Below are 23,938 nucleotides of genomic sequence, written 5' to 3' on the forward strand. Positions count from 1 at the left end.
GCTCTTGTTCAAGACACACACAACAAACAAGCAAACCCTCTGTGTTTAATAATAACCATTCATACTAGAAAATATTCTTATTAAAACATTGCATGTGTAAGTTGTAGATTTAGGTGCTATAATAATACTTTATGTAGTATTAATATATTTGAAAGCACTCCCATTTCTAGTGATGGAACTCTCGAGTAGAAACCGAAACCCAAGCTCAAAAACTTTGTTTTTCTCCGCTCCTCATTCAACCAAAATCATGTTTTAAAACATATTTGCTATCAGATCTTTTGCTCTGCAACTAGTATTGAATAAGGGAAAATAAGAAGCAACGCATTGTAGAAGGATCAGAATCCTCTTGCTTCAATATCAAACGAGAGAATCGGTTCTCCATCAAGACCATCCATGATCTACGTGATACTTGTGATTGAATGGATCCCACGTAATGTACTACCATGCATCATGTAGAACCCTTCACTCACGATTATCGTGCCAATCATAAAAACAGTTGCAATTGCAAAAATGTTCCTCTTCAATTTAGTACTGAAATACAGAGGATCTGAACTCACTGAAGACTACAACTTGAACTTAAATGTACGCTTGGAGGGAACGGATGAGCTGCAAGGTCGCACATGTATTGCGCCTCTGCCCTTGGAGCTTCTTTTAGGTTTGGCCTAAACATCTCTAATTATATGGTACAGGTTTAATATAGGATTTTCTAAAACGTGATCAGCAAGTAAAAAAATCTTTCAACCAGTTCATTCCACTATAAAATCTTTCAATTATCTACGGTTGTTGATAAAATCATTGGAGGTTGGGCATCCATGGCCCCAATTTGATTTGAACATCTTATTATACCAAAAGTGCCCAAGAAAATCGAAGACGGTCCATGTCGGATCAGCTGCTGCGTAGGTGAAATCTTTCAACTAAAACCAAACTGTAAGAGAGGAAAGCGATAAAACAATGACACTACAAAATAGAGCTCAAATTCAATTCGATTTAGATGGCTAAGATTCACCTCAATTAATAAATCATTTCTCCATTACAAAGATTCATACTAGACAAGCAATAAAAAGACCTCTGTACATGCCCTGAGACTGCAATCTCACCCGACAGCCAAAAGACCCACAATTCCCCAATTGTGAAGAAGCCAAAGCCGCTCCAGTTGTTCCAACCTCACATCAATTGCTAAACTTCAGCAGTCGTTTCTGCAGCATCTACTGCACAGGTCCACGATTTGAAGTAAAAACTGGAATCGATGACCCACGGCTGGAGGGATACACTGGAATAGCGCCAAAATCGCTCGGCTTGGCACCAATTTGGTTACCATTGCCCTGAACTTTCCTAACTTTTGACTTGTCGAGCCGAGCCCGTCGGAAGACTTCTTGGATCTGGCGGTCATGATCCTTGAGCATCTGATCAACATTGCCTGATGGGCGCAGTAGCGGCCCAGAATAGTGGATCTTGGTTCCCTTAGTTCCGCAACTCTGCTGCTGTAAACATGATATTAACAAACCTTCAAGTCAGAGGCCATGAATAGAACTTGCAAACAGTAAAATTAAATACTGCATTTCATGTGGACTTAAAAAGCACAACACATGGAAAAAGCACAATGCTCATCTGATAGAAGGTACGCATGAGGCTACCAGCTGCTAGGTTAATAAATTAAGCACTTAGAAAGCAGGGAACCACTGAGCTGTACTAGTATTAGCGCACTTATAAGAAGAAATGACCCCACCTAGTTCTAGATATAAGACATCAAATCAAGGTCACACAACATCATCAGAGATGTGGAAAGAGGAAGAATATAAAATTAGATCCACATTTTAAAAAAACCTCAATCTATGAGCAGTAAGGTCAAAGTCCAGCAAATTTACCTAAAATTAACCAATGTCACATAACCTCAAAAAATTATGCATCCCATTGAAGAAAAACCTTGCATAAGTATCTATAATGCATGAAAAAAGCAATATAAGATGCATGTACAGCAAGTGTTCACATTTTATGTTTAACATATTATAGCACATTACATCTGCCTCTCTTTATGCAATTCACTATGCAGAGACTTTTTGAAAATCTTATTGGTCACAGGATGAGGAACAAATTATTTCAGTTGAAGAGGAAAATGAAATAGTTACTAAAAAAAGAGGAAAATGAAACAATCAGGGCATGGTTTCTAAGTCAGGCTGAGCTTATTAATCAATACAAATATTACGGCCACAGGCTTGGAACATATTTCAGTTGAAAAGGAACATGAAACAACAAGCCATGTTTTCTAACACACACACACACACCCAATGCATGTCTACCTCTGTATGCTTCAACTCATTACCCGATAAAGGTGATACCCATGTGTCATTGGAATATAAACCACTAATCAGCTCATATATACAAATTGGCGGAGGCAATCTGCCTGGATCTCGAGCAAGTGGTGGGCCCGTCATCCAAACCAAAGATTGACAAAGCAACAGTGAACATGGCCTTATTTTTTCTGCCTAAGACGACTATATAAGGGAGATTTACTCATCCTTCTATATCCTATTGAATTCAAATCAAATTTAGATAGACAAAAAAATCGCAATGGCAGTTCAGACAGTTACAACTACTCACAATAGATTGATCCATGTTGCTGCTCCTGTCATCTTCTTTCCCATGATATATTTGATCATACTTTGTGATAGCATCTGAGGGCTCATTACCAGATTCGGACAACCTGCCTACTGGGGCAATTGCTTTTAATTGAGCACCAATTATTTCACTGCCATCATCTGATAAAAGGTTCCTCCTTCCTGCCATTAATCCAGACAAATCTGATATATTAGCAACTGCAGTAGGCTTAGGTATGTCATCCTCATTCTTCCGAGCTCTTGATCGTTGACTTCGATGGACCAAAGGCCCAGAATAGGATGACCTGTTAGGGTAATGAGATTGAGAATCCTCAGTTGCTTCTAGGACTGGAGTTGGCCGAGGTGGCTCGATTGGAAATCCAGAAGCAACCTCCTCCTGATGTGGATTGAACTTCTCACTTCTGCTTTTGATATTGGACTGGCTTTGCTTTTTCTGGAATCAAAATGAACATTCATATTACAATTAAGTACCAGATCAAGCAATAAACTCTACAAGTCATTGAAAAAATCCCACGGATTATGATCAGCTGTAATTAGTTTCAAAATAAAAACGACAGTTATCAGGATAAAGCATAATACACCAACCAAAGAATTTCACAGTCACATATGCTGTAAAAACATCTAAACAACCAGGCAATATTAACAATCTAATCTTGGAAATTCAGATATATATTAGGAAAAATACTAGTCTAATGTATATTATAATTACCTTGTCTTAATGATCCCCAAAACAAATCTCAGCAATTAATGATTATGCGACCTCTAAAGAAGGAGGAGAAATTGGAGTTAAATGAAAAATAGAATATTGTAGCAGGAGTCTGCAAAAAGAGGCTGCACGATTCCAAATCTTAAGTATGGATAACTGATCAATAAAAATCCGCTAAAACTATACCAGGTAAAAAATTGTAGAATGCCAGGCAGGCAGGCATTTTGTACAATTTGTGGGTACACATGCAGACAACAGGTCAGTCACCAGATTGATCAGAAGTCTAGTTGAATATATCTTAGTACTATTCTCTCACTATATGTTGGAAAATATCGTCTCAGTAAGCAAAGAAAACATGATTCCAGGCTTTATAAAGAACCATGAGAAAACAACTCATGTGGATCTACTCCTAGTGCTCAGAAGATCAATGCGCTGACTCTAAGCATTGCGCAATTTGGTATTGGAATGTATGGCTAGGTTCTTTATTGTACCTATATTTTTCACATGCTTATGTTTAGGTGAAGATATATAAGTCTTTTGCAATGCCCAAAAGAGTGCAGGAAAATGTGAGGGGGAGAGGGAGGAGTCGTAGTAGGATATCTCGTGAACAGATCATGAGGGATTTGCAGTTTTATTCACTCATATCAACCTCTCTTTCTTGATTAGAACAGTTTAACTAGACATTTAATTTTAAGGTCGAAGTTTCCATAATCATTGACTCAATCAAGCATTAAAATGAAGGAAACAGTTCAGGAGGTACACAAATGAAGTTGGCAGGCCAAGTGATTTGCAGAGAAAAAGGTGTGATAAAGAGTGAGCATGTGTTTATGCGAATGTGTTGAGAGAGAGAGAGAGCATTACCTGCAATGATATGGCTAACTCAGCATTGGCATCAGGTGCAGGAATTGCTCTAGATTCTCTTAGTCCTCTCTTTTCAAGGTCAAGTCTATGCACCTTGCCTCCAGCAGCCCCTTGCCTGTAAAAGTAAAAATTGGGTACTGTCAATTTACAACTTTAGTAGAACCAAGAGTTAAGCTAAACCTAATGAGAGACACTTTAAAAGTACATATTCTACATAGCTAGCTCTAAGCTTCTACTCGACACCCAAACAAATGCTTGGGGGGAAGGACAATGCAAGTAATATTATCTACTAAATTCTGTCTCTAGGTTGAATTGTAATTAATCATTTCATTAGAAGACTACGAGAGTAACAATAATGCAATGCTGCAAGGCATAAAAATGATTCCTTGCCTCAAATACCTGGCAGGTGATTGTAAATAACAAATATGAGTTATTCTTGGTAGGAAAAACTATATTCATCATAAATGCCAACTTACATGTCCTTTAATTCATCATAAATATCCCTAAGCCCTTAAAAATTAATATGAAATAATCTAAAAACTTAATCTGAAGTTTAAAACCGCTTGCAGGCAATGATAGAAAAAGTATACTTTAATTTTCAGAAATAAGAAACTTTCCAGCAAAATACATGAGCATTCTGTATGTATGCATGCATATACACATATATGTTTATATTTGTTAATGCATTCCAAAAAAAAAAAAAGAAAAAAAGTGAACTCAAAGTGAACATGGTTTTTAAAGTTCTCATCCTTCAAGTCATATCAAATCAAAATCCCCTTTAGCCAAGGAACTTCACAGGAAGGATCTCCCGTGGAGCGGTTAACCAGGCTTGAATCATATACAGGCTTGAAGAAATCCAATGATTTCACACAAATGATGGAAACCCCAAAAATTAACATGCTCTAAAATTAGAATTAGCCTCAGTCATATTAAACATCTTTCCTCCAACTTCACCAGGACTACTAAAAGTCTTCCCTAAAGAAACCTACTAAGACTGAAGCATAATCACAACTCCAGTTTTTGGAATTATTCAGAATGGTTGAGGTTTAAAATTCGGGAAAAAAATCTTTTAAATTCAGAAAAAATCGGATAAAATTCAGAATATGCAACAAATAGTAGAAAAATCTTGCGTGGAGAAGATGGAGATAGGTCAACAGTAGGTTATTGTCATGGGTCCTTGTCCTTGCTAGATTGGAATGGGTGTTCATGAGTAAAAAGAGTTGTGGCAATGGCTTGTGGAAGAATAAGAATAATAGATGCAAGAGAAGAATGATGGAAAAGAATAATATGAGAGAAGTGCACAGGCGAGTGGTAGGTGAAACGTGGGACGGTAAGGAGAGAGAGAAGAAAATGGGAGGAGTTTGTGTTTAACGCTTCGTTTTCTTTTCGGAAAAAAAGATACGCTTCAATAACTAATCAAATTCCAAAGTCAATGAGAGACCTGCTTCCCATTTCTTGGTGCCCGTGTCCTACCATGCTTCAACACTTTGCGGCTTGGAAAAACGAGCCACATAGGATTCAAGCCAGTAAATTTTTCTCTAATTCGTCAAAAAAGAAACTCATGTGAATTTATACGAATTTTTCAGTATATTCATCAAAGATTCACAGGGGATGAATAATTTGTGAATAATTCAGTAAACTTGCCGAATATGAATAATTCATGATTTTTTTCAAAAATTTAGAGAATTCTGTGACTAGAATCTGAAGATGGTGCTCCACACCCACCATACTAAGCAAACTCCATCATTCTCCGAGCACCACCATTCTACCCAAAACTTCATCCATTTTTCCTACTTAAAGTAAAATATATAACTACAGTTCGTATTTGATAATGTATAATGATATATTATTCTAGTAACATATGTTTATTATAATAAAATTACAATTAATGCATTAATACCTGTCTTTTTTGAGGAATAATATGTTAGTTGACGTCAACTATAAATATTATTACAATATAGTAACACAATGTGTTATATTATTGATTCATAAAATCATAAATTATAGTGCATTTTGATTATTATGTATTACGTCATTATCACATTATAGTTTCAATATAACATGACATGTATCGTATTATATTATTGCAGTGTGTGTGATATATCATAGTTTTTCTTAAGAAAAGAATTAGCCTACAGGTCAATTCAGATTTATTAAAAATAGAATGCAACTACAAAAGGTTATCCAAGGTTAACCAGATTGAAGAAACTAGATACAGAAGAAAAGAGAAGGAAAAAAAGGCAATCTCAATATCATCGGGCCTCTCTGTCCACTTAGTCTCCGAGCAGAACCTTGTCTAGTCTTTTGGTATATAAAACACCATAGTTAGTAATAATATTATCATGACATTGTAATTACAACAATAATAAAATATTTACAACCATATAATTATATATAATATTAAAATATTTATATATCTCATATATTACTAGATTAAAAATATCACAAGACAAGAAAATGATACATTTAGCATTTTTATTTATTATTTTCATATTGCATGTTAAAATAATATTTTTGTAAGAAGTAAACTTATTTATAATATAGCATTATAATGTTGTTAATAATAATATTTACAGATGCAATATTATATAATGTAACTAAGTTTATACACTGTTGTGTATTATTACAACACTAAATTAAACTAATTTTTATTGTTACAAATAACTCTCACCCGCCAACTAATGTAGTCCTATAGTCTTTTTGTTGTAGGCTGAATTCTTGCAATTGAGGCAAAACATGGGGATGCAATTACACGTTAGATATCTAAATACATGAAACCAAACACTGGACTGAAGTTACAGTATCCAGAACAGCAGCATGTTAGATCACCAGCAACCAAACAAACCCTTAAGAAATAAACCCAAGTAAATTGTCAGAAGCCTCTCAGGCATCAGTTCTGCAAGATGTACACCTTGACAAAGCCTTTACTGTTCAAAGCCTCTCTTAATGAAAGAATATCAACTAAATTTGGCCTTTTGGCCCCATGTCCCCACAAATGCACGCACATGCACAGGACACAGACATGCACGCAAGCACATACTCATACGTACACACAAACAAGGTGAGAAAACAAAGCTAGAGCTGACTAAGTTATCCCAATCATCCTCACAAGCCGTGGATATGTTAATGAGGGGTAGGATGACAAGTTGCCACTCTCCTCTAGTGCCCTAAAATCTATAGTTACTCTTAATGCACAACCTACTAAATAACTGGTGTAAAGGAGGGAGAATTACAGGGCCACGCCAAAGGCTGTTACAAGATCCAAAATACTGAAAGGTGGATTCACCAGTCAAAAGAAGGGTCAAAAAAAAATCATCATTGTAAGAATTTTCACCAATCCAATCCACCTCCAAAATCCGTTCTTTCACCACCACATGCAATTGGCCCAAGCTTACTCTCCATCAACCTTACAGATAGGCCAGCTATTCCTTTCCTAAATTGGCATAACTGCATACATCAAAATAAATACCGACGCACATGCAGATATACCTCTTATAAAATCATCCCAAGTGCAAGTGCTGGTAGGCAACTACATGCATCTTCATCTCGTATCCTTAATATTAGTCACGGAGCAAAAGAAAAAAATGTGGATCAATGTCAGTCTTCAGAAAGTCAATAATGAGCACCTAGGTCATAAAATAATTTTGTTTTCTAATTCCAAGCAAGAAACTAAGATAAAAGACTGCAGCAGTGGAGAACTAGAGATACCTGACACCTTAAATATTTATATGAAAAAAAATAAAAGCTTTTTCTAGGGAAACAGTGTGTATTCTAAGCTCAATCATATTATGCAAATAGAAAATGAACAGGTATAGGGCACAAACCTTCGAGCTTCCTCGTCCCGACGTTTTGCATCAAATTCTTTGCTTGGAGGATATTTAGGCAAGCATGAAGGATCACAAGCAAGGGGCTTCGTTGTAAAGAACTACACAATGAAAAGCATAACTAGTCTATTTTGTTTGAAAAAGAAAAGCCACAAAACAAAGTGCCCAAAATACAACAATTTAAGAACAATTAAATAATTCAGTAAGTAGTACCTTATTTTGAATATCATTCTTACCTATTAATACTGTGAAGTAGGAGAAAAAAAATAAACAGAACACATTACACTTGAAATAAAAAAGTGTTTGCACAAACAACAAATAAGGAAGAACACCAGAGGAATTCAAAAAAATTTGCAGCTGCTTAATTACATGATAATGATCTAGGTTAGTGATAAAGACAAGGATTCAATGGGTGAAAAGGTACAAAAAGCATTTTGCACGTCGTATTATTTGGTATGCCATTCTTTCGAAATGGCATCTATCTTTATGGCACCATCTGGCAGCAGCAGCGCCGCAGGCCGTGAGTCTTTCAGAATGAAAAGACAGAAGCTAATCCGCAAGTCAACAAACACAGTGTGTTTGAGTAATTGAGTATCTCCTCCTAGCCTCAATTTTTCCAGAAAAAGGACTTGCCCTTTTCAAGTGCATTCCTCCATTGAATTGTTTTGAACCAGAAAAAGGTCACCAAAAATATCAGCAACTCTAAGTGAATAATCATGAGTGGCTGACTAAAATAGATGCTATTATGTTAGAAACATGTAGGGCAAAAAAGATGAGTTGTAAAAAGCCATTCCCATGGACAAATGATCGTTCCTTGTTAGTAGTAGATAAATAATTCCTTTACACATTCCTTGGAAACCCACTTTCAATTACATAGCAACAAGTCATAATCTGAGAATTTATGGAATTATGCAATAAAGAAACTGTTTGAGATTATTTACTGATTTGTAATGAGCATGCTCATATTACATAAAGTAACTGTTATTTACAAATGGCATAGTATTGGCTACTGGGACAACTATAGGTTTCAATTTGAGGATTATACTATGGAGAATAAGATTGTTATGGAAGATGAGTTGTCTCCTCAATTTACAGGACAGGTATTTATCTGATCTTTAGATTCAACCACTAGCTTGTCCACATAAAACTTTGAACTTAGCCTGGTATTTTAATATCTAAACAAATATATTGAGAAAGAAAATATAGTAATAATGAACATGCAAGAAAACAAATCTTCCCTCATCCATATCAATTCATGAGCATCAACTTACGGTGGACATCTTTTAAGATAATCCCAAGAAAATAGTCCATACACAAAGACATAACTGTCACTAATTAAAACAATTATCAGTTATTGCAACTTTCTTTCAACTATTTTCATAAAACATGTCTTAAAGCTCCCACCAGCTCGCTTTACCCAACAAGTTAAAAATACCTAGTAAATTTTTCCAGAGGAAATGAAAGGTGAAACACAAATTATAAATGTGATCTTCGATAGCTGAGACAAGGCATGTTGGTTATGCAAGGGTACATGGTGAACACTAAAGTCCTAGATTTACTCAACTAAATGCAGCAAAGGATTAACTTCAACATTTTGGTTGCAAAACAATCTTAATTGCCTTGATGAAGTTCAGTAAAGGGATAGGATAATAAACAAAACAGAAACATATGTTTAAAAGGAAAAATTGTATGGCATGCTCCAAGGATAATGCAATTACCCCAATCTGATGAGAGCTGCACTGCAAAAGAATCACCGGAAATAACTTTCACAAGCTTTACATGCGAGCACGGTGGAAAAGGATCATAAATGATACTTGAAAAGCAGCAAACATCACAAGGTAGTAGAATTAAAGGATCTTTATAATCCGAATGGTAAAATAACCAAATGAGATTACAGCAATCACTGGTGAATTTTTGGATCAATATCCAAAAAGATCAACAAGACGGACTCACATACTGTATCCAAAAACATATTCGATAGATGATAAAACCAAAATTTGACGATCCCCAAATGGAAACAGATCATTAACCTACATACCTCACTCTTAAGGGCAGAAGAAGCAGTTCCACGATCTGCTGGATCTATTGAAAGGAGGACATCTATTAATGCTAAAGCTGATGGAGGGAAGTCTTTAAATGTTTCAGGAACACATCGCCTGTAAGGTTGTTGTGGTTTGAAAATGGTGGCATGAGGCAACTTAGATTTCCTCCAATATTCATCAGAAGGTGAACCGCAAAGCTTGAATATTTTGTGTAACTGCTCTACCTATAGATACATTTTATAAAAAAAAAAAAGTAAACTTAAAGTTAACATAATTCTGAAAAAGAAAGGTAAAATAAGTTAACTGCAAACTATCATAATGATGATGATAAAAAAAGAAAATAGCTGTATGAGCTAAAAATACAGGATGAAAATACTTATCAGGGATGGATAACTAGATATGTCCTTATTGACATCTAACTAGAAAAGACAAGATGAATATATGAGCTAGACATTTGAAGTATGCATTTCTCATGACTGTTATACTTTTAATGTATTTTAGGCAAAAAAAAGCCTTTCTCTATAATAATTAAGAAAAGGAGCGTGCCTCTGTCCTTCCCGGCATTATAGGCTTGCCTGCATATAATTCAGCAAGAATGCAACCAGTGCTCCACAAATCCACAGCAACCCCATAATTACTGGCTCCAAGTAAGAGCTCTGGGGGTCTATACCACAGAGTAACTACACGACTTGTCAATGGGTGTCGATGATCAGGATCGAAGAAGCTTGCCAAGCCAAAGTCTGCAAGTTTTAAGATGCCACTGTTGTCAATTAAGAGATTGGAACCCTTAATATCTCGATGCAGAACCCCACGACTATGACAATGATCAAGCCCACATAGCAGCTGTTGCATGTAACACTTTACCTGTTAAATGAAACTAAAATGGTATCATGTACATAATTACGATTCAAATATCAGACAATGCATATAATGCATTGCTAAAAGTCTAGAACCTTCTTGTAACCATAAGCACTATAAATGCTCTTCTTCCATAATCTTATTCCAGTCAGGAAGGAAAGAAACCATATACCATAATCAATATCTGGGCATCAAATACCTTTTGCCCATTGAAAGATGGAAAAGAGGGGAAAAAATAAATATTAGCCGCAGTTTTTGAAGAAAAAAAAGGAAAAATTATTTTAGCCATCCAAGATACCTGGGGTTCGGTAAACTTGAGTCCAGGGAAAGAAGCAAGCCCAGCAAGATCATGTTCCATGTACTCAAAAACAAGGTACAAACTGCAAGACATCCGTGATGTAACTAAGCCTTCCAACTTTATTACATTTGGATGGTCAAGCCTGCGCAAAATGAGAATTTCTCTAGCCATAAACTTTACACTTTCAGGCTCCAGACTGTCAAATCGCACTTTTTTCAAAGCCACAATTTTGTCATTATCAAGATCACGGGCTCTATAAACATTACTATAAGTTCCTTGGCCAATCTGCATAATAAGATGTCATTACAAGACATGTTCTGTAAATCGTAACAGAAAAGTTTATAAGGCAGCTAAAATGAGTGGGAAGGGTCTCAATATACTTCTTTTTTATTGGAAGAAGAGTGTCATACCACTGCGTTACAATTTAAAGCAGTAATCAGAAAAGAATTTTTAAAAAATACACAATAAGCAAAACTTTGCATCCACTGAGCATGACTATAAGCTAGTTCATTGTTATAATCAATGAAAATGAAGTGTAGTCATTTTCTATGGAACATATATTGAAGAAGATGTCAAGCATTTGAGTAACTTTACAAACAACTCAGTTTAGATTATCGTTGGCAGTATGTGCTCCATAGAATGTCCTTTTTAATTGCATAAACATTTCAAGAGACAACTAAATTTGATAGAGGATCCTCATACAGATTATGGATGAAGTTTTCTTATATATGTCAGCATACTATCAATCACTTTAAAAAAGAAGAAAAAAAAAAGAGACCTCAATGTTTAAATATCACCAGCCTTTAAAATTAATTATGATAGGAGATACATATAGAAAAATCATACTTTAGTTAATGAAGAAGGTACTATCCTAAAACCAAACATTGGCTGTCATTGTGAACTTTTAAATTTACAAGCATGAAAATCCATTTCCTTCTGAACTTTCAGATGATGCTCCATGATTTCTGCAAAGCAGTATTACAATCCACTGTTTCAGCTTAAAGCTATAGTTGACATGGCCAGTCAACAAGGAAGAAAATTTGTGGCTTCTTCTTGAAGGCATCAAGAAGGAACATATGGTGTCAAACTTGAACCACCGCTTGTCCCCCAATAGATAAAAGAGTTTCCATCAATCCTAATCAACCAACGACCTACCTGAAGGCTGACTCTAATGCAACACTTACTATATCTTAAACCTTCTTCCAACAAATATATAGCCTACCTACAAGTGAGCAAGTAATAATACACTTAGAAGAAAACTATCATCCAAGAACTTTTACATTCTAATATCACCAAAAAGTTTAAAATGACACGAGCAAGCATAAAATGAAGTTGGTCAGCTCCTCTATATGCATAACAGACACGAGGCAAAATTCTCTTCCTACACCACCAATCCATCTAGAAATCTCATTTATATCTATGCTAAACATGAGATCTATATTAATACTCTTGGACTAACAAAAAATATCCTTCCAATTTCCTGAACTGTATCTTAGAAGCCAATCATTTGTTCCCTTAAAATATGTCTACCATCACTTTTTCAACAAAACATCATCCTGATACTGTCCTTCATAGCCAAATACATGAAACCACTGATTTCAGTTCAGACAAAGCTCACACAAAATTCCCTTTATTCTAACCCTAATAACAGATCCATTTTGTTGGCATGGCAGCTCCATCTACCATTGCCCCCCCCCCCCCCCAATAGTAAGTTTAAATGTTTCCAAGTTTGGCCTTGTTGACATGGAAAACAGAAAGAAATAGAAAGAATATCCTACCCCAAGAGTAAAAAAATCCACATCTTCCAACTAACTGCCTTCTATCATGCCTTTCCAGTGTTAGGTGTTAAAGGCCTCGGATTTACCCAATCTCCAGAAGGCCTGATATTGCCAGTTTCACAACCCCATACCCCAACAACTCAACACAAAACTCCACTTTGTTTTCATCCAAACAGATGAATATTACAGCACTCATGCTGAAAGTCACCTGCAACCACACAATTTCCTGCAGTTGCTTAAACCCCTACATTTAAATTATCCTCCCAGTATAAAAAGAAAGATTGATGAAACAAGGTATCATGGGTCATTATTACAAAGCCCAAAGAGAGCTTCAAGGACCAATTAACCAGCAGTATGACAGTTGTTATAATGAAATTGTTTATCCATCCAATTCACTGCTCTCAAAGATCTAGAATTTGCTGCAGACATTTCCAACCCACATTATAGTAAGTGTTTTTAATTTCTACTTAGCCCACAAAATCAATAGTCAACACACAATCCAGTGCATGACCCAATTCATAAATAGAAACCTCAGTTCCACAAACATATTTCCCTTTTAACATTTTTGCAGGCACCAGAAATAAAATTTTGTCAACCACATTTATCAATTTCTAATTCTTTATCTCAAATGGCATGTATTTTCTTACAAATGAGAGTAATAACAGTAACACCAACACCCATCTCAGACATGTGATAGTGGCAAAAGTTAGTTAAAATGGTCATGGCATCATCTATCCAAAGTTCAAAATAAACAACATGATAAAACCATGTGACCTCGTGACCTTCTCCGTTCATTAGATACATGCTACTCTTACCTCCTTTCCATCAACCTTCAAATCAATCTTGTATTTATTGCTTTTATCCAATCCTTAAAAATCTAACCTGTTGATTCAGATTGCTTCCCCTGTATATCTCCAAAAGGCAAGTTGTGGACTAGAACAATCATTTAGTGCACCTCTTTCCATCAATCTCAATCACGTTTATAAGACTTAATCCTCTCCTTCCACTCATAATGAATAGCTAATGATTTTATGACCATAGGTCTCCTAAATCTCTACCCGCGAGCCACTCCACCTTCTAAGCAACCCTTTGTATTACCCTGTAAGGTGACATCTCAGTTAAAATTCTTTCTTTCTTGATAGTCTTGTCAATTTCTTTAAAGAGACTATCAAGACACTATTTGACCTCCCTCTTCTCAATTCATAAATGCAACTATTAATTCTCACTAAATTTGTAGTAAGACATTACCATTAATCCATTATCCACCATGTTATCATTTTCCCTCTAGATCCCACAATGCCAACCACCTGCATTCAAATTTAAAAAGGTCTAGGCTCTAATCCTTCTAACATAATCTAAAGGAACCATCTTGTGATCAATGCCAGGTAAAAGGAACTTACATAATGCACTATTATGATGTGTTAATTTCACTTAATAAATGAAGAAAAAATCATGGTATTTCAAGTTTCTGACCTTCGACCTTCAATTGGCCAAGTAAATAAATAGGAGAGCAACCAGAGTTAGACAGATTTTCTTCTATTAACCAAAAAAAAGTAAGCACTCATAAGTCGTAAAAAAAAAAGATCATACAGCAATAAATCACCACCTCCTATACAACAAAATTCTCCCACATTAACTCTCATAGAGACTATTTGAAAGTCAACATATCATGGCCAAAAGAAATATAAACAGGTCTGTTTTAGAAAAACTCTCAATCAGTCACAGCAAAAGCTTCTTGATACGTTCAAATTTATCATAAATAACTATTATACCACTGAAAAATCTGAATATTCCATTCCCTTTTGTCATCCATCAACCCAATCTCCTATTCATCCATCAACCACTAGTCATGTTGATTTTTCTTTATAACACAAACCATGCAATATAAAGCCTAAAACCTGTAGATCAGCATCTTAACTATCTTAGGCTTGCCATAGCTCCACAACCCACTATGCCTCAAAAAACACATCAACATTTACCTAATCACATTAAGATATCCCTTTCCCTAGTTGAGCATTTCCTTTCAACCACTTTGTTTGATATCAATGCATTCAAAGCCAAAATTAATAAGTTTCAAATTCCAGTCTCACTTTATATCAAGCTTCTCTAATTGAATCTATTCCTAAGGTCTTGATTGTCTCTTATTCCAAGGTTTAGGACTTTTTTCGTATTCTCAATAACAACATTACAATTTCTCCCATCACTTAGGATTTTGTGGTCATACCACCTCATCTGATCTCCATCAAACACCCTTAAAAATAAAAAGAAACTCTGCATAAATGCACATGCGAGAAAAATCACTAGATGCATGCTAGTGTCTGCATCAACTGGCTAATTTGTCATCCTTCAGACATCTTGACTTCCCAAAAAGCCTTGCCTCAAAGCTGGATAGACCCCTAACTTAGCCCAAGCAAAGCTTCAGACTTCCATTCCCTACCTCTTGTAAAATAGAAGTGAAGTAGCTTCTAAGAACACTCAGAACCCCTGAATCTTGTATTGGCATCCTTGTAATTGCCCTCAAGATACTTAGAAGCAATTATGATTTTAAACAAAAATTGCTATACTCCAGCTAGCCACTCCGACGGTCCGACCAAACACTAAATCTCCATAATTACAAAAACAACACACATCAAGGACCTCCTACTACTATTGTCAAAAGTAAACAACCCCAACCACCCTAAACCTAGAAGTTCAAATGCTCCACTTACCCCCGATTAGAGCTGGAGCATGCCGAGCTGGGCCAAGCCACACCCCTTACCGAGCCTAGCCCGAAATTTTTTTCGGGCTTCAAGTCGGACGTAGGTCTAAAAATTTTTGAAAGATCCAAACTCAAGCCCGACACAAGCCCAGACCCAAGCCTAACCTGAACCCGATTGGGCCAACCCGAATAACCCATTTGGACCAAAAACTGGGCTTGCTCAAACCTAATTGAAGTTTAATCTTTCAATTTTCACTATAGTAGACCTGTCAGGGTATCGCAACCACTGCTACTTCATCTAGGCATCTAGTACCTCCTACATCTCTCTCAGTGATGCCCTCTTTCAAGGCAATTCCGCCACCAATTACTTCAATCCCGAAACCAATCTCACCTACACCAATCTACACGACCAGATGTTGGACTCCGTAGTAGCAGCCATGGCGAAGATAGAGTTCAATGGAGTTCGACTAGCCATCGCCAAGATTGGATGGCCCAATGTCGACGATCTAGACTAGATTGGGGCAAATATATACAACACAGCTATGTACAACTAAAATCTGGCCCAGCAACTCTCAGAGTGGGCGGTAGTCGAGACGCCAGCACAACGGAGGCAATGATGCCGGTGTTCATCTGCGAGCTCTACAACGAGAATCAGAAGCATAAGCCGGGGATGAAGCAGCACTAGGGGTTGCTCTACCCAACGGGACGGGGGACTACGAGGTGGGCCTCACCAGTCAAAGATCGAAGACGACATAAGGAAACTGCCAATACTGGAGAATAAGAAGTCATACAAAGTGTGTGTTTGGAGGGGGCAAGAGGGTGAATGCAACGGAGGTGGACGAACGACTGGCTACCAGATGTGGTGGACTGATAGAGGTGTGGAGCCATGAAGGCAGATATTCAAAGATTGGAAGATGTCGGAACCCTAGTTGATCGAAGACATTTAAGGGATTGAGAGTACTTACGATTTCGAAGAGCCCAACGAACCCAAATTCGCAGGCGGTTAGACGAATCCAATCTTCACTAGGACCTATATCAGTGGGTCTAGTGTGGTCAGACCACATCACATGTAAACTTTCAATCTTAGGCCATATGCCGGATCAGCTATGGGCCTAAATTCGGGCTCGAGCTTAGGCCGAGCCTGGGCTGAGACGCATAAACTACCCGAGCCTGGCCTGAAAAGTATACGGACTCTAATTTTCAGCCCCAACCCAATCCAAATTTCGTCAGGCCTAGCCCGTAACCCAACCCAAAGTCGACTCAGCCTGATGGGCCGTAGGCCAGCTCGGGCCCACTTCTAGCCCTATCCCCAATGCTACCAGCCATCCTCATTAGCCCATACCTGAAGACTAAAAGGAAAAAAAAAAAAGGGATATGGTAATTCAGCCAAATGACATCATGAATTAGTAGAAAATTCTAACAACTCAACAAAAAATCACTTTCTTAATTAAAAATAAGAAAAGAACAAACAGATCTAAGGTCTAAGAAAAACACTGGTAATGTTCTCTTCCCCTAAAAGAGAGAAAGAACCCTGATCTAAGAAATTCATATGAAAGTTATAGTAGACACATCAATATTAACAAGCTTAAATTTGATGATCTGCATGGAAAGGCTTCATAACCTATCAATTAGTGTGGAATAGGTTGCCCCACCTTAAAAAGAAAAGAAAAAAGAAAGATCTATGCCAATGAATGCTGGATCATACATTGGAGATGAAGATTGTCTTTTCTGTTAACAACATTGATTCCTAGGCACAAGCTCTTCTGAATTCTTAATTCCACCTTAAAGAGACAACTGCTAGAATCTCCACTCAACAATACACAATTACCCTCCTCCATATAGTACAGATTTCCCCATTTGATTTTAAAAAAGAACCATTAGTAAAAAAGAACCATTAGGTTGCCCCACCTTAAAAAGTAGGCAAAAATCCTTGTCAGACATCAACCACCAATAGCACTAACCTTCCCTCATTTGATGACTCAAGACACCAGATTGAAAAGCCGCATCTGTAATTCTTTTGTCTCATATAGATCTAACCAAGATGTGAGGACTCATATTCATAACAGAGAAGTTTAAGAATACCACCATCCTCTGCAAATAGAAAGAAATTTCCTTCCTTATCTTTTTCCTAAGCATATAAAAAAATATTATGGCATCCATCCCCACTCCTTGCCAAAAAATATCATCTAGCTTCACCACTAAATTGATTGGAAAGAAAGAATGAGCCTAGGTTGCTGAAAACTCAATTAAGGTCAGACTTGCCACTGTTTGCAGCTAGCAAGATCTCATCCAAAATTCAATTCTGCAGTCCATGATCTCCCTTCTTTCCAATTCCTGCTGCAGATAACCACTGAAGTAACCAACTATTATTTTAGCATGATACTCAAAAGATACTAGTTTGCATGACCGTTCTGCGAGAGAAGTCCCTCCACCCATTGCAGTCCCTTCCTTAGTTTAAACAGAAAAAATGATTCAACTGACATGAAATCCAAATAAAGTAGGCAATGCCTCAAGATTGTCAGATATCGCTGCAGTGAGTGCAGTTCGGAAATTTCGGGGGGAATTCCTTCTTAAAAATGCGATCATCCATTTCTTTCAACACCACAACAGGCCACATTCTCCTTAAAAACAGTCCCTCTCCCAACTTGAAGAAGAACCCGACAAATGCCATGCCAAACTTTCCCATTACAAACCCTGGAAACTGCTCTTTCCAAAACAAAAATAAGAGAAATCCACCATATAACAAACAAAGAAGCACTCCATCGCCTATATTATGGATTATCAAACAACGCTTGTTCAAGTTATCAAGCATCCCCAATTGTTCATCGCTAATTCAACAGCATTATCTGTTATAATCGAATGGCTGAGGACAACCCACTAGTAAGTTCTTGAGAATACAACGGCAGTGTGGGATGTTAACCCAAGAAAGTTTGAAATTTGGCTACACATTATCAAGTGACGGACGCAAGAGGTACAAATTTTTTTTCAAGAAAATTAATTAAAAGAAAAAAGATTGCCATAATGTTTTTACTTGTTAAAGGAAGCAAAGGAGTACCTCAAAAGAAAAGCAAAGCGAAAAGAAAAGAACTCACTTTGTCAAGTTTTTCAAAGGAATCCGCACGGCGAGGCACCCAACCCCGAATGGCCTCTCCGGCCACCGCTGCAAGCCAGGGCGGCCACCCAGCCGCCACCTGCTCGCCTTCCATAGCCTTCGGAACACCGCCAGCCACCCTCATAGGATGACTGGAGTAAGCCAGCCTCTCCCTCCTCCTCTCAACATCCTGTGCATTAGCCCTAATCGGACCACTCATGTGCTTCTTCTCCGCGACCAACACCGCGCCTCCGTCTCCCCTAAGGGTCACCACCTCCTCGCGCCTCAAAGAAGACACCGTCACCGCCGTGGCCGCCGTTCGCTCCACCGATGCCGACAGCTTCGTCGGCGCCGCCGACACAGTATACGGCGCCGGCGGCCTCCCCCTCGGGCTCTCCCTGCTGTCCTCAATCGCGGAGGGCTTGCCACAGACGCAGCCCATGGCTTCCACAGGAGCGACAGACGATAACACCCCCGCCCAGACTAACCACAGAAGAAAGCCTCCTGCCGCCGCCCAATCGGCGTCCCCGCCACCACCTCCTCGGCCGCCGCGTCCATCCGATTCGCGGCGGAAAGCGACGCCAAATCCCCCGCCTTCGCTCGAGACGCGCGGGGATCAGAACAGCGAGATTTGGAACCCTAAAGGCCTTTTCTTGGGTTGTTTCCTCTCCTCTTTTCTTTGGATTCTTGGAAGGAGTCCGATCCGTGACATCTGCTCCTAGGGCAGCCGAAACCAAGTAACACTGTGGGAGAATAATAACTTTCCGTTTTCTCCCTGCCGCGGCGGAATAGAGTTCCCAACGACACACGCCTAATCGAGCATATTTTTCATTACCCCGTTTTATTTTTTTGACTTGCTAATTTTTAGTCTTCCTTTATGGACCCCTTCTTGAATTAACGCGGCTTGTCGTTATCGATAGTCCGCTAAGCAAGCGCTTTTCATTGCTTTACTTTAAGTATTCCACTTGCCGATCTCAAGTCCCCTTCACAGTCCGCATAATTCAAAATATGTTTTTTTTTATTTTATTTATTGAGTTCTGGATGGCCATAAAAATGGAATGGTCTGGATAACCTTATCTAAAATCCATTAATGCATGGTAGGATTCCCTTGTGAGTCTTTAGATTTGATTCTACTCTCTTTTTATAAAGGATAAATTTATTAAGAAGTAATTAAAAATGGTATTAATTTGACTCCTTGTATCTTGTTTTATGATTAGAATGTATTTATTGAACGCCATGTCGGTGTGTGGGGGGCCTCTCTTTGTTGGCATAAATAAATACTATCTTATAGCATCGATATTTTTTAGGTAAGGCACTATAAATTTTATAGTAAAAATAAGATTTAAGATTACAAGTGCATGCATTCAAGATAATAGCATATCCATTATATATACACACTAAAGAAGAGATTTTTGTTTGTGCATAGCTCTTCATTCGTTATACAGACGTGTACATAATAAATTTATTAATAGAACTCTTTAATTTGAATACTAAATAGATCTTTTATTTAATATAATTTTTTATCAAAATATAAACTATATTAAATAAAAAAAATTCTATGAGTAGTACCAAAATATATATTAACAACATTATTAATAGAATTTTTTAATTCAGATAATTGGTATAACTGTTATTTGGTACAGTTCATTATCAAAATATAAACTATATTAAATAAAGAATTTTCTTTAATACTACTATATCAAAATATAGAAAATAATGATATTATTAATAAGTATATTTGTTTAATATTTGGTGAAATTAATAAAAAATATTTTTTATGAATATTGCATCATGCTTGTATCCCATGTGGATTATTTGATTATACTAATTTTAAAATTTTTATTTATTTTTATAATTATGATCTTTCATAAAAGTGAAAGTAGAGCAATTAATGAATAGACTATGTTGTATTCACATATTTGCTAGATACAATATCTTTCTATTACATAGATTAGATTGTGATCTTATTATTTTATAATAATAAATTATTTTACCATATTGATATATATACATATACTATTAAAGTAGCGAAAGCATATCATGATACTAATATCAAAAATTTATTTTAAAAAAATAATTAAATATTTTTATAATTTTTATATTCTATTTTATTTTTATTATTTTGTATTATATATTTCTATATTGCATTGAAAAATAGTTGAATGCAATATAGAAATATATGCTAATTTATATATTATATCAATGTCTATCCCCTCTCTTCTTGGCCCTTTGTTCCTCTTTTTTTTTTTACCCTTTTTGCTACTTAAAGAAGATGGTACATATATATAGACAGCGAGAACATGAATTTTTATTTACAATAAGTGTCATTCGATCCACTTTGAAATGCATATGAACATATTTTTAATATAGCATCACATTCTTCATATATCTAGAGCTAGTAATAATTTGCCACATTGCCAGCTGGTATTAATGCCAAATGACATCCATTCTTTTCCTTCTTTCCTTAGGTACATACTAAAGTTAAAAATAATTAATTTATGCTCAGTTGTTGCCCACCATTAGAAAGCTTGAAAAGCTTTCCAACCATCTATATAATAAATTTATCTAAATTAGTTGACAGAAAATACAATGATAATTGAGGTTTCATGCAAGAGACCAGTACAAATCTTTAAGAAATCCTGCAATACTGCAATGATCTAAATTAGTTGCAACTAAGACATCTCTCTTATTCTAGTGCCTTCAATCTGTCTCAAAACCTACATCAGCCAACCAATGGAAGTTTTTTTTTTACAATCCAAAAAAAAAACAAATCTAGTATTTTGATTACTGGTCTTAATTTGTTTCACTCGTTGTCCATATGGCCAGTGCCTAGTGTTTTGGAATGTCCTTCCCCTTAATTAGACTTTTGAACAGGGAAAGCGATGTGTATTGCTTCACAAAGATCCTCTCAGGAGGGAAGGGTGGATTCGCCTGAAGTCCCTTTTGTTTCTTATCCCCAAGTTCATCAGGTGCCATGCAATAGTCCCCTTCTGTTTGACCTTCGACCAAAGGCCAAGCAAATGCATGGAAGGTTTTTGGCTCAAAGAAAGCAGAAAGGATGCCTTCTTCTCTGTCCATTCGGCCTTTAGACGCCATTGGATGGGAGGCAGGCAATTGTCCCAGTCCACTTTCAAGGATAAACCGTACTCGCCTGCCGCTGCTGCTGTGATTTTGGACACCTTTGTCACCTTGAATTATAATTAATTAAAGATCCTCTGTTGATAATTATATAACATGTGGACGATAAAGTAGGCAATGGGCGTGCAAACCTATGCTTCCCTTCTTTGTTTCTTTTTTTTTTTACGTTGGATGCTTTCTCGTATACAATGTCTTCAAACTTTGGGTGTAAGGTTTGTCGTATTCTCTTCTGAAGTTGGCAGAGGCGACAAGTGGCCATGCAGTATGGACGATCGATGCTGGAAGAAATATTTTTTTTCAAACGCTATTCGGGTGGATTTTTTAAGTTGCGTAGGTTGCATCCGTTTGTTGTCACGAGGCATTTGGACGTCGTCAAGTTTGATTCCAATGACCAAAAGTAGTGCTGTTAGGTGTCGATTCCACATGCACAAATTTCACTCTCCACACGGCACAAAAAAATCAATCCGACTTGCTAGAGATGGCAATTTACTTGGATCCTTTAGCCCAAAACCCGAATATAATAGATTTTATCCAATTTGCAGCGGATCCAGGACATATATGGTTAGTAGATTTCTGAAAATTATTGTAGCTTTAATAGATTCGATCCGTCCAATCTGCGCTGTTTAATTTTACTTACTCCGTCTCGTCCCGCCCCAAGACAAGTATGGAATGAATAATGAGTAAAGTTTATCCGATCCATATTAATGTTACCACATATGATGATCGAATGTTGAATTACCAATCCACTATTATGCAAGATTAGAAAAGTTTTCTTGTGCCGCAATAGCAGCTCTAAAGCATTTTCCAATCGTTTATATGATATTATCAAATATTTTATCTTCTTTTAATTGACTTTCAATCTGGCATTTGCCGATCAATTTCTACTATCAAATATGCATACAAGGCTGAAGCAGAGCTAGGATTAATTGTCACCATTCAATTCTCATTGGCTTCCAACTAGCAGGGAAAATCCCACTCTTGCTTGCATTCCATATTATATTTGATCCTCCAAATATATGCCATATCTAGGCATAGCATGTGGTCATTGTTGAACTGCGTGGATTTGCAATAATAGGATGTTAAGATGTTCATCATGAGCAGTTGCTTGAATGATCTCCGGAGTTCATTGTTGATTTATAACACTTTCTGTTACTTATTCAAACACGTTACGTTAGAACTTACGGACGGCCAATTGCTTCATCTTTTCTGCGGTGCTCCTTATCTATCGTGTGTTCAAGTGGGTTTGGCAAGCTTGGCCAAAACTAGAATAATAAAGGCTTGTGCCGACCCGAGAGCCCCACGTGCGGTCCACGAAACTAGAAGCATGCGTTATGGGACATTTGTTGGTATTATTTGTTATTGTAATTAATAAAGTTTATAGAACTCGCTTGTTTTGATTGAAGTCCTATAATTGGTTCATGAATGATAGGGAAGAAATCAGAATGAAATCCACTGATTCACTAGTTTTTTTGTCAAATATATTACTTTTTAAAACTGAAATAAATCAAGTGAAACAATTTGAATTTCTTCGTCGAAGAAAAAGTTGATCAAACTGAATAAAATGTACCTTTTTTACTTTGTGATTTTCTGTCAAATAATCTCTTTGGCACCCAAACATATCAACTTAGAAGCCTACGAGTTTCTCGTTCCTTTTGTAAATGAAAAACTATCCAACCAAAATGGCCAAATGGCCTTATCTGGATTATTTGATAAAAAAAAGCTTCATCTGAACCAAAGTTCCCCATTTTAGTATTGAATTACATACCGATGCCATACTAGCACAGTGTCGGTACGGTACGATATGAACTTTTTATGGCATACTGAGTGTTGGTACGCCACCTATATCGAGTACTGATAGCAAACCGGTACGGTACGGTACGCTCCATATCCGTCTGGTTCGGACGGATACGATATACCATAATCTAGACTAATCTCTCCAACTTTATCTTCAACTTGGCCAAGTAATAATAGTAAACCTGTGTTAGAACTGAATAAAAATGACAATGGCATTCTTTTCTCTTTTTCTCTC

At 36.8% G+C, this 23,938-nt stretch overlaps 1 protein-coding gene across 2 annotated transcripts; it reads right to left on the reverse strand.

Annotated features, from left to right (window-relative positions):
- Window positions 1-967: 967 nt before the first annotated feature.
- On the reverse strand, window positions 968-19,620 carry LOC103708533 (putative serine/threonine-protein kinase At1g54610). Of its 2 annotated transcripts, XM_008793498.6 has the most exons (8): window positions 18,773-19,620; window positions 11,205-11,489; window positions 10,595-10,912; window positions 10,045-10,272; window positions 8,007-8,107; window positions 4,183-4,297; window positions 2,599-3,048; window positions 968-1,481 (listed from the first exon to the last, which is right to left on the reverse strand). In XM_008793498.6, the coding sequence occupies exons 1-8, from the start codon at window positions 19,211-19,213 to the stop codon at window positions 1,206-1,208; spliced, it is 2,214 nt and encodes a 737-aa protein (XP_008791720.4). In that variant the 5' UTR covers window positions 19,214-19,620; the 3' UTR covers window positions 968-1,205. The 2 variants fall into 2 exon arrangements, with proteins under 2 accessions (XP_008791720.4, XP_088578688.2); XM_088722562.2 differs by lacking the exon at window positions 10,045-10,272.
- Between the last annotated feature and the right edge of the window lie 4,318 nt (window positions 19,621-23,938).

The sequence above is a fragment of the Phoenix dactylifera genome, chromosome 5, assembly GCF_051530095.1.
Source record: "Phoenix dactylifera cultivar Ajwa chromosome 5, Ajwa_hap1_PhDact_Kaust_v1.1, whole genome shotgun sequence".
Lineage (NCBI taxonomy): Eukaryota > Viridiplantae > Streptophyta > Magnoliopsida > Arecales > Arecaceae > Phoenix > Phoenix dactylifera.

Excerpts from the sequence above, each read along its gene's own strand:
- LOC103708533 (XM_008793498.6), bottom strand. The coding sequence starts at position 19,213 with ATGGGCTGCGTCTGTGGCAAGCCCTCCGCGATTGAGGACAGCAGGGAG. Across the intron at positions 10,273-10,594 it reads TAATGCCGGGAAGGACAGAG|GTAGAGCAGTTACACAAAAT; the intron begins GCACGCTCCTTT and ends ATGTATCTATAG. Across the intron at positions 8,108-10,044 it reads CTTCTGCCCTTAAGAGTGAG|TTCTTTACAACGAAGCCCCT; the intron begins GTATGTAGGTTA and ends TTCATTGTGTAG.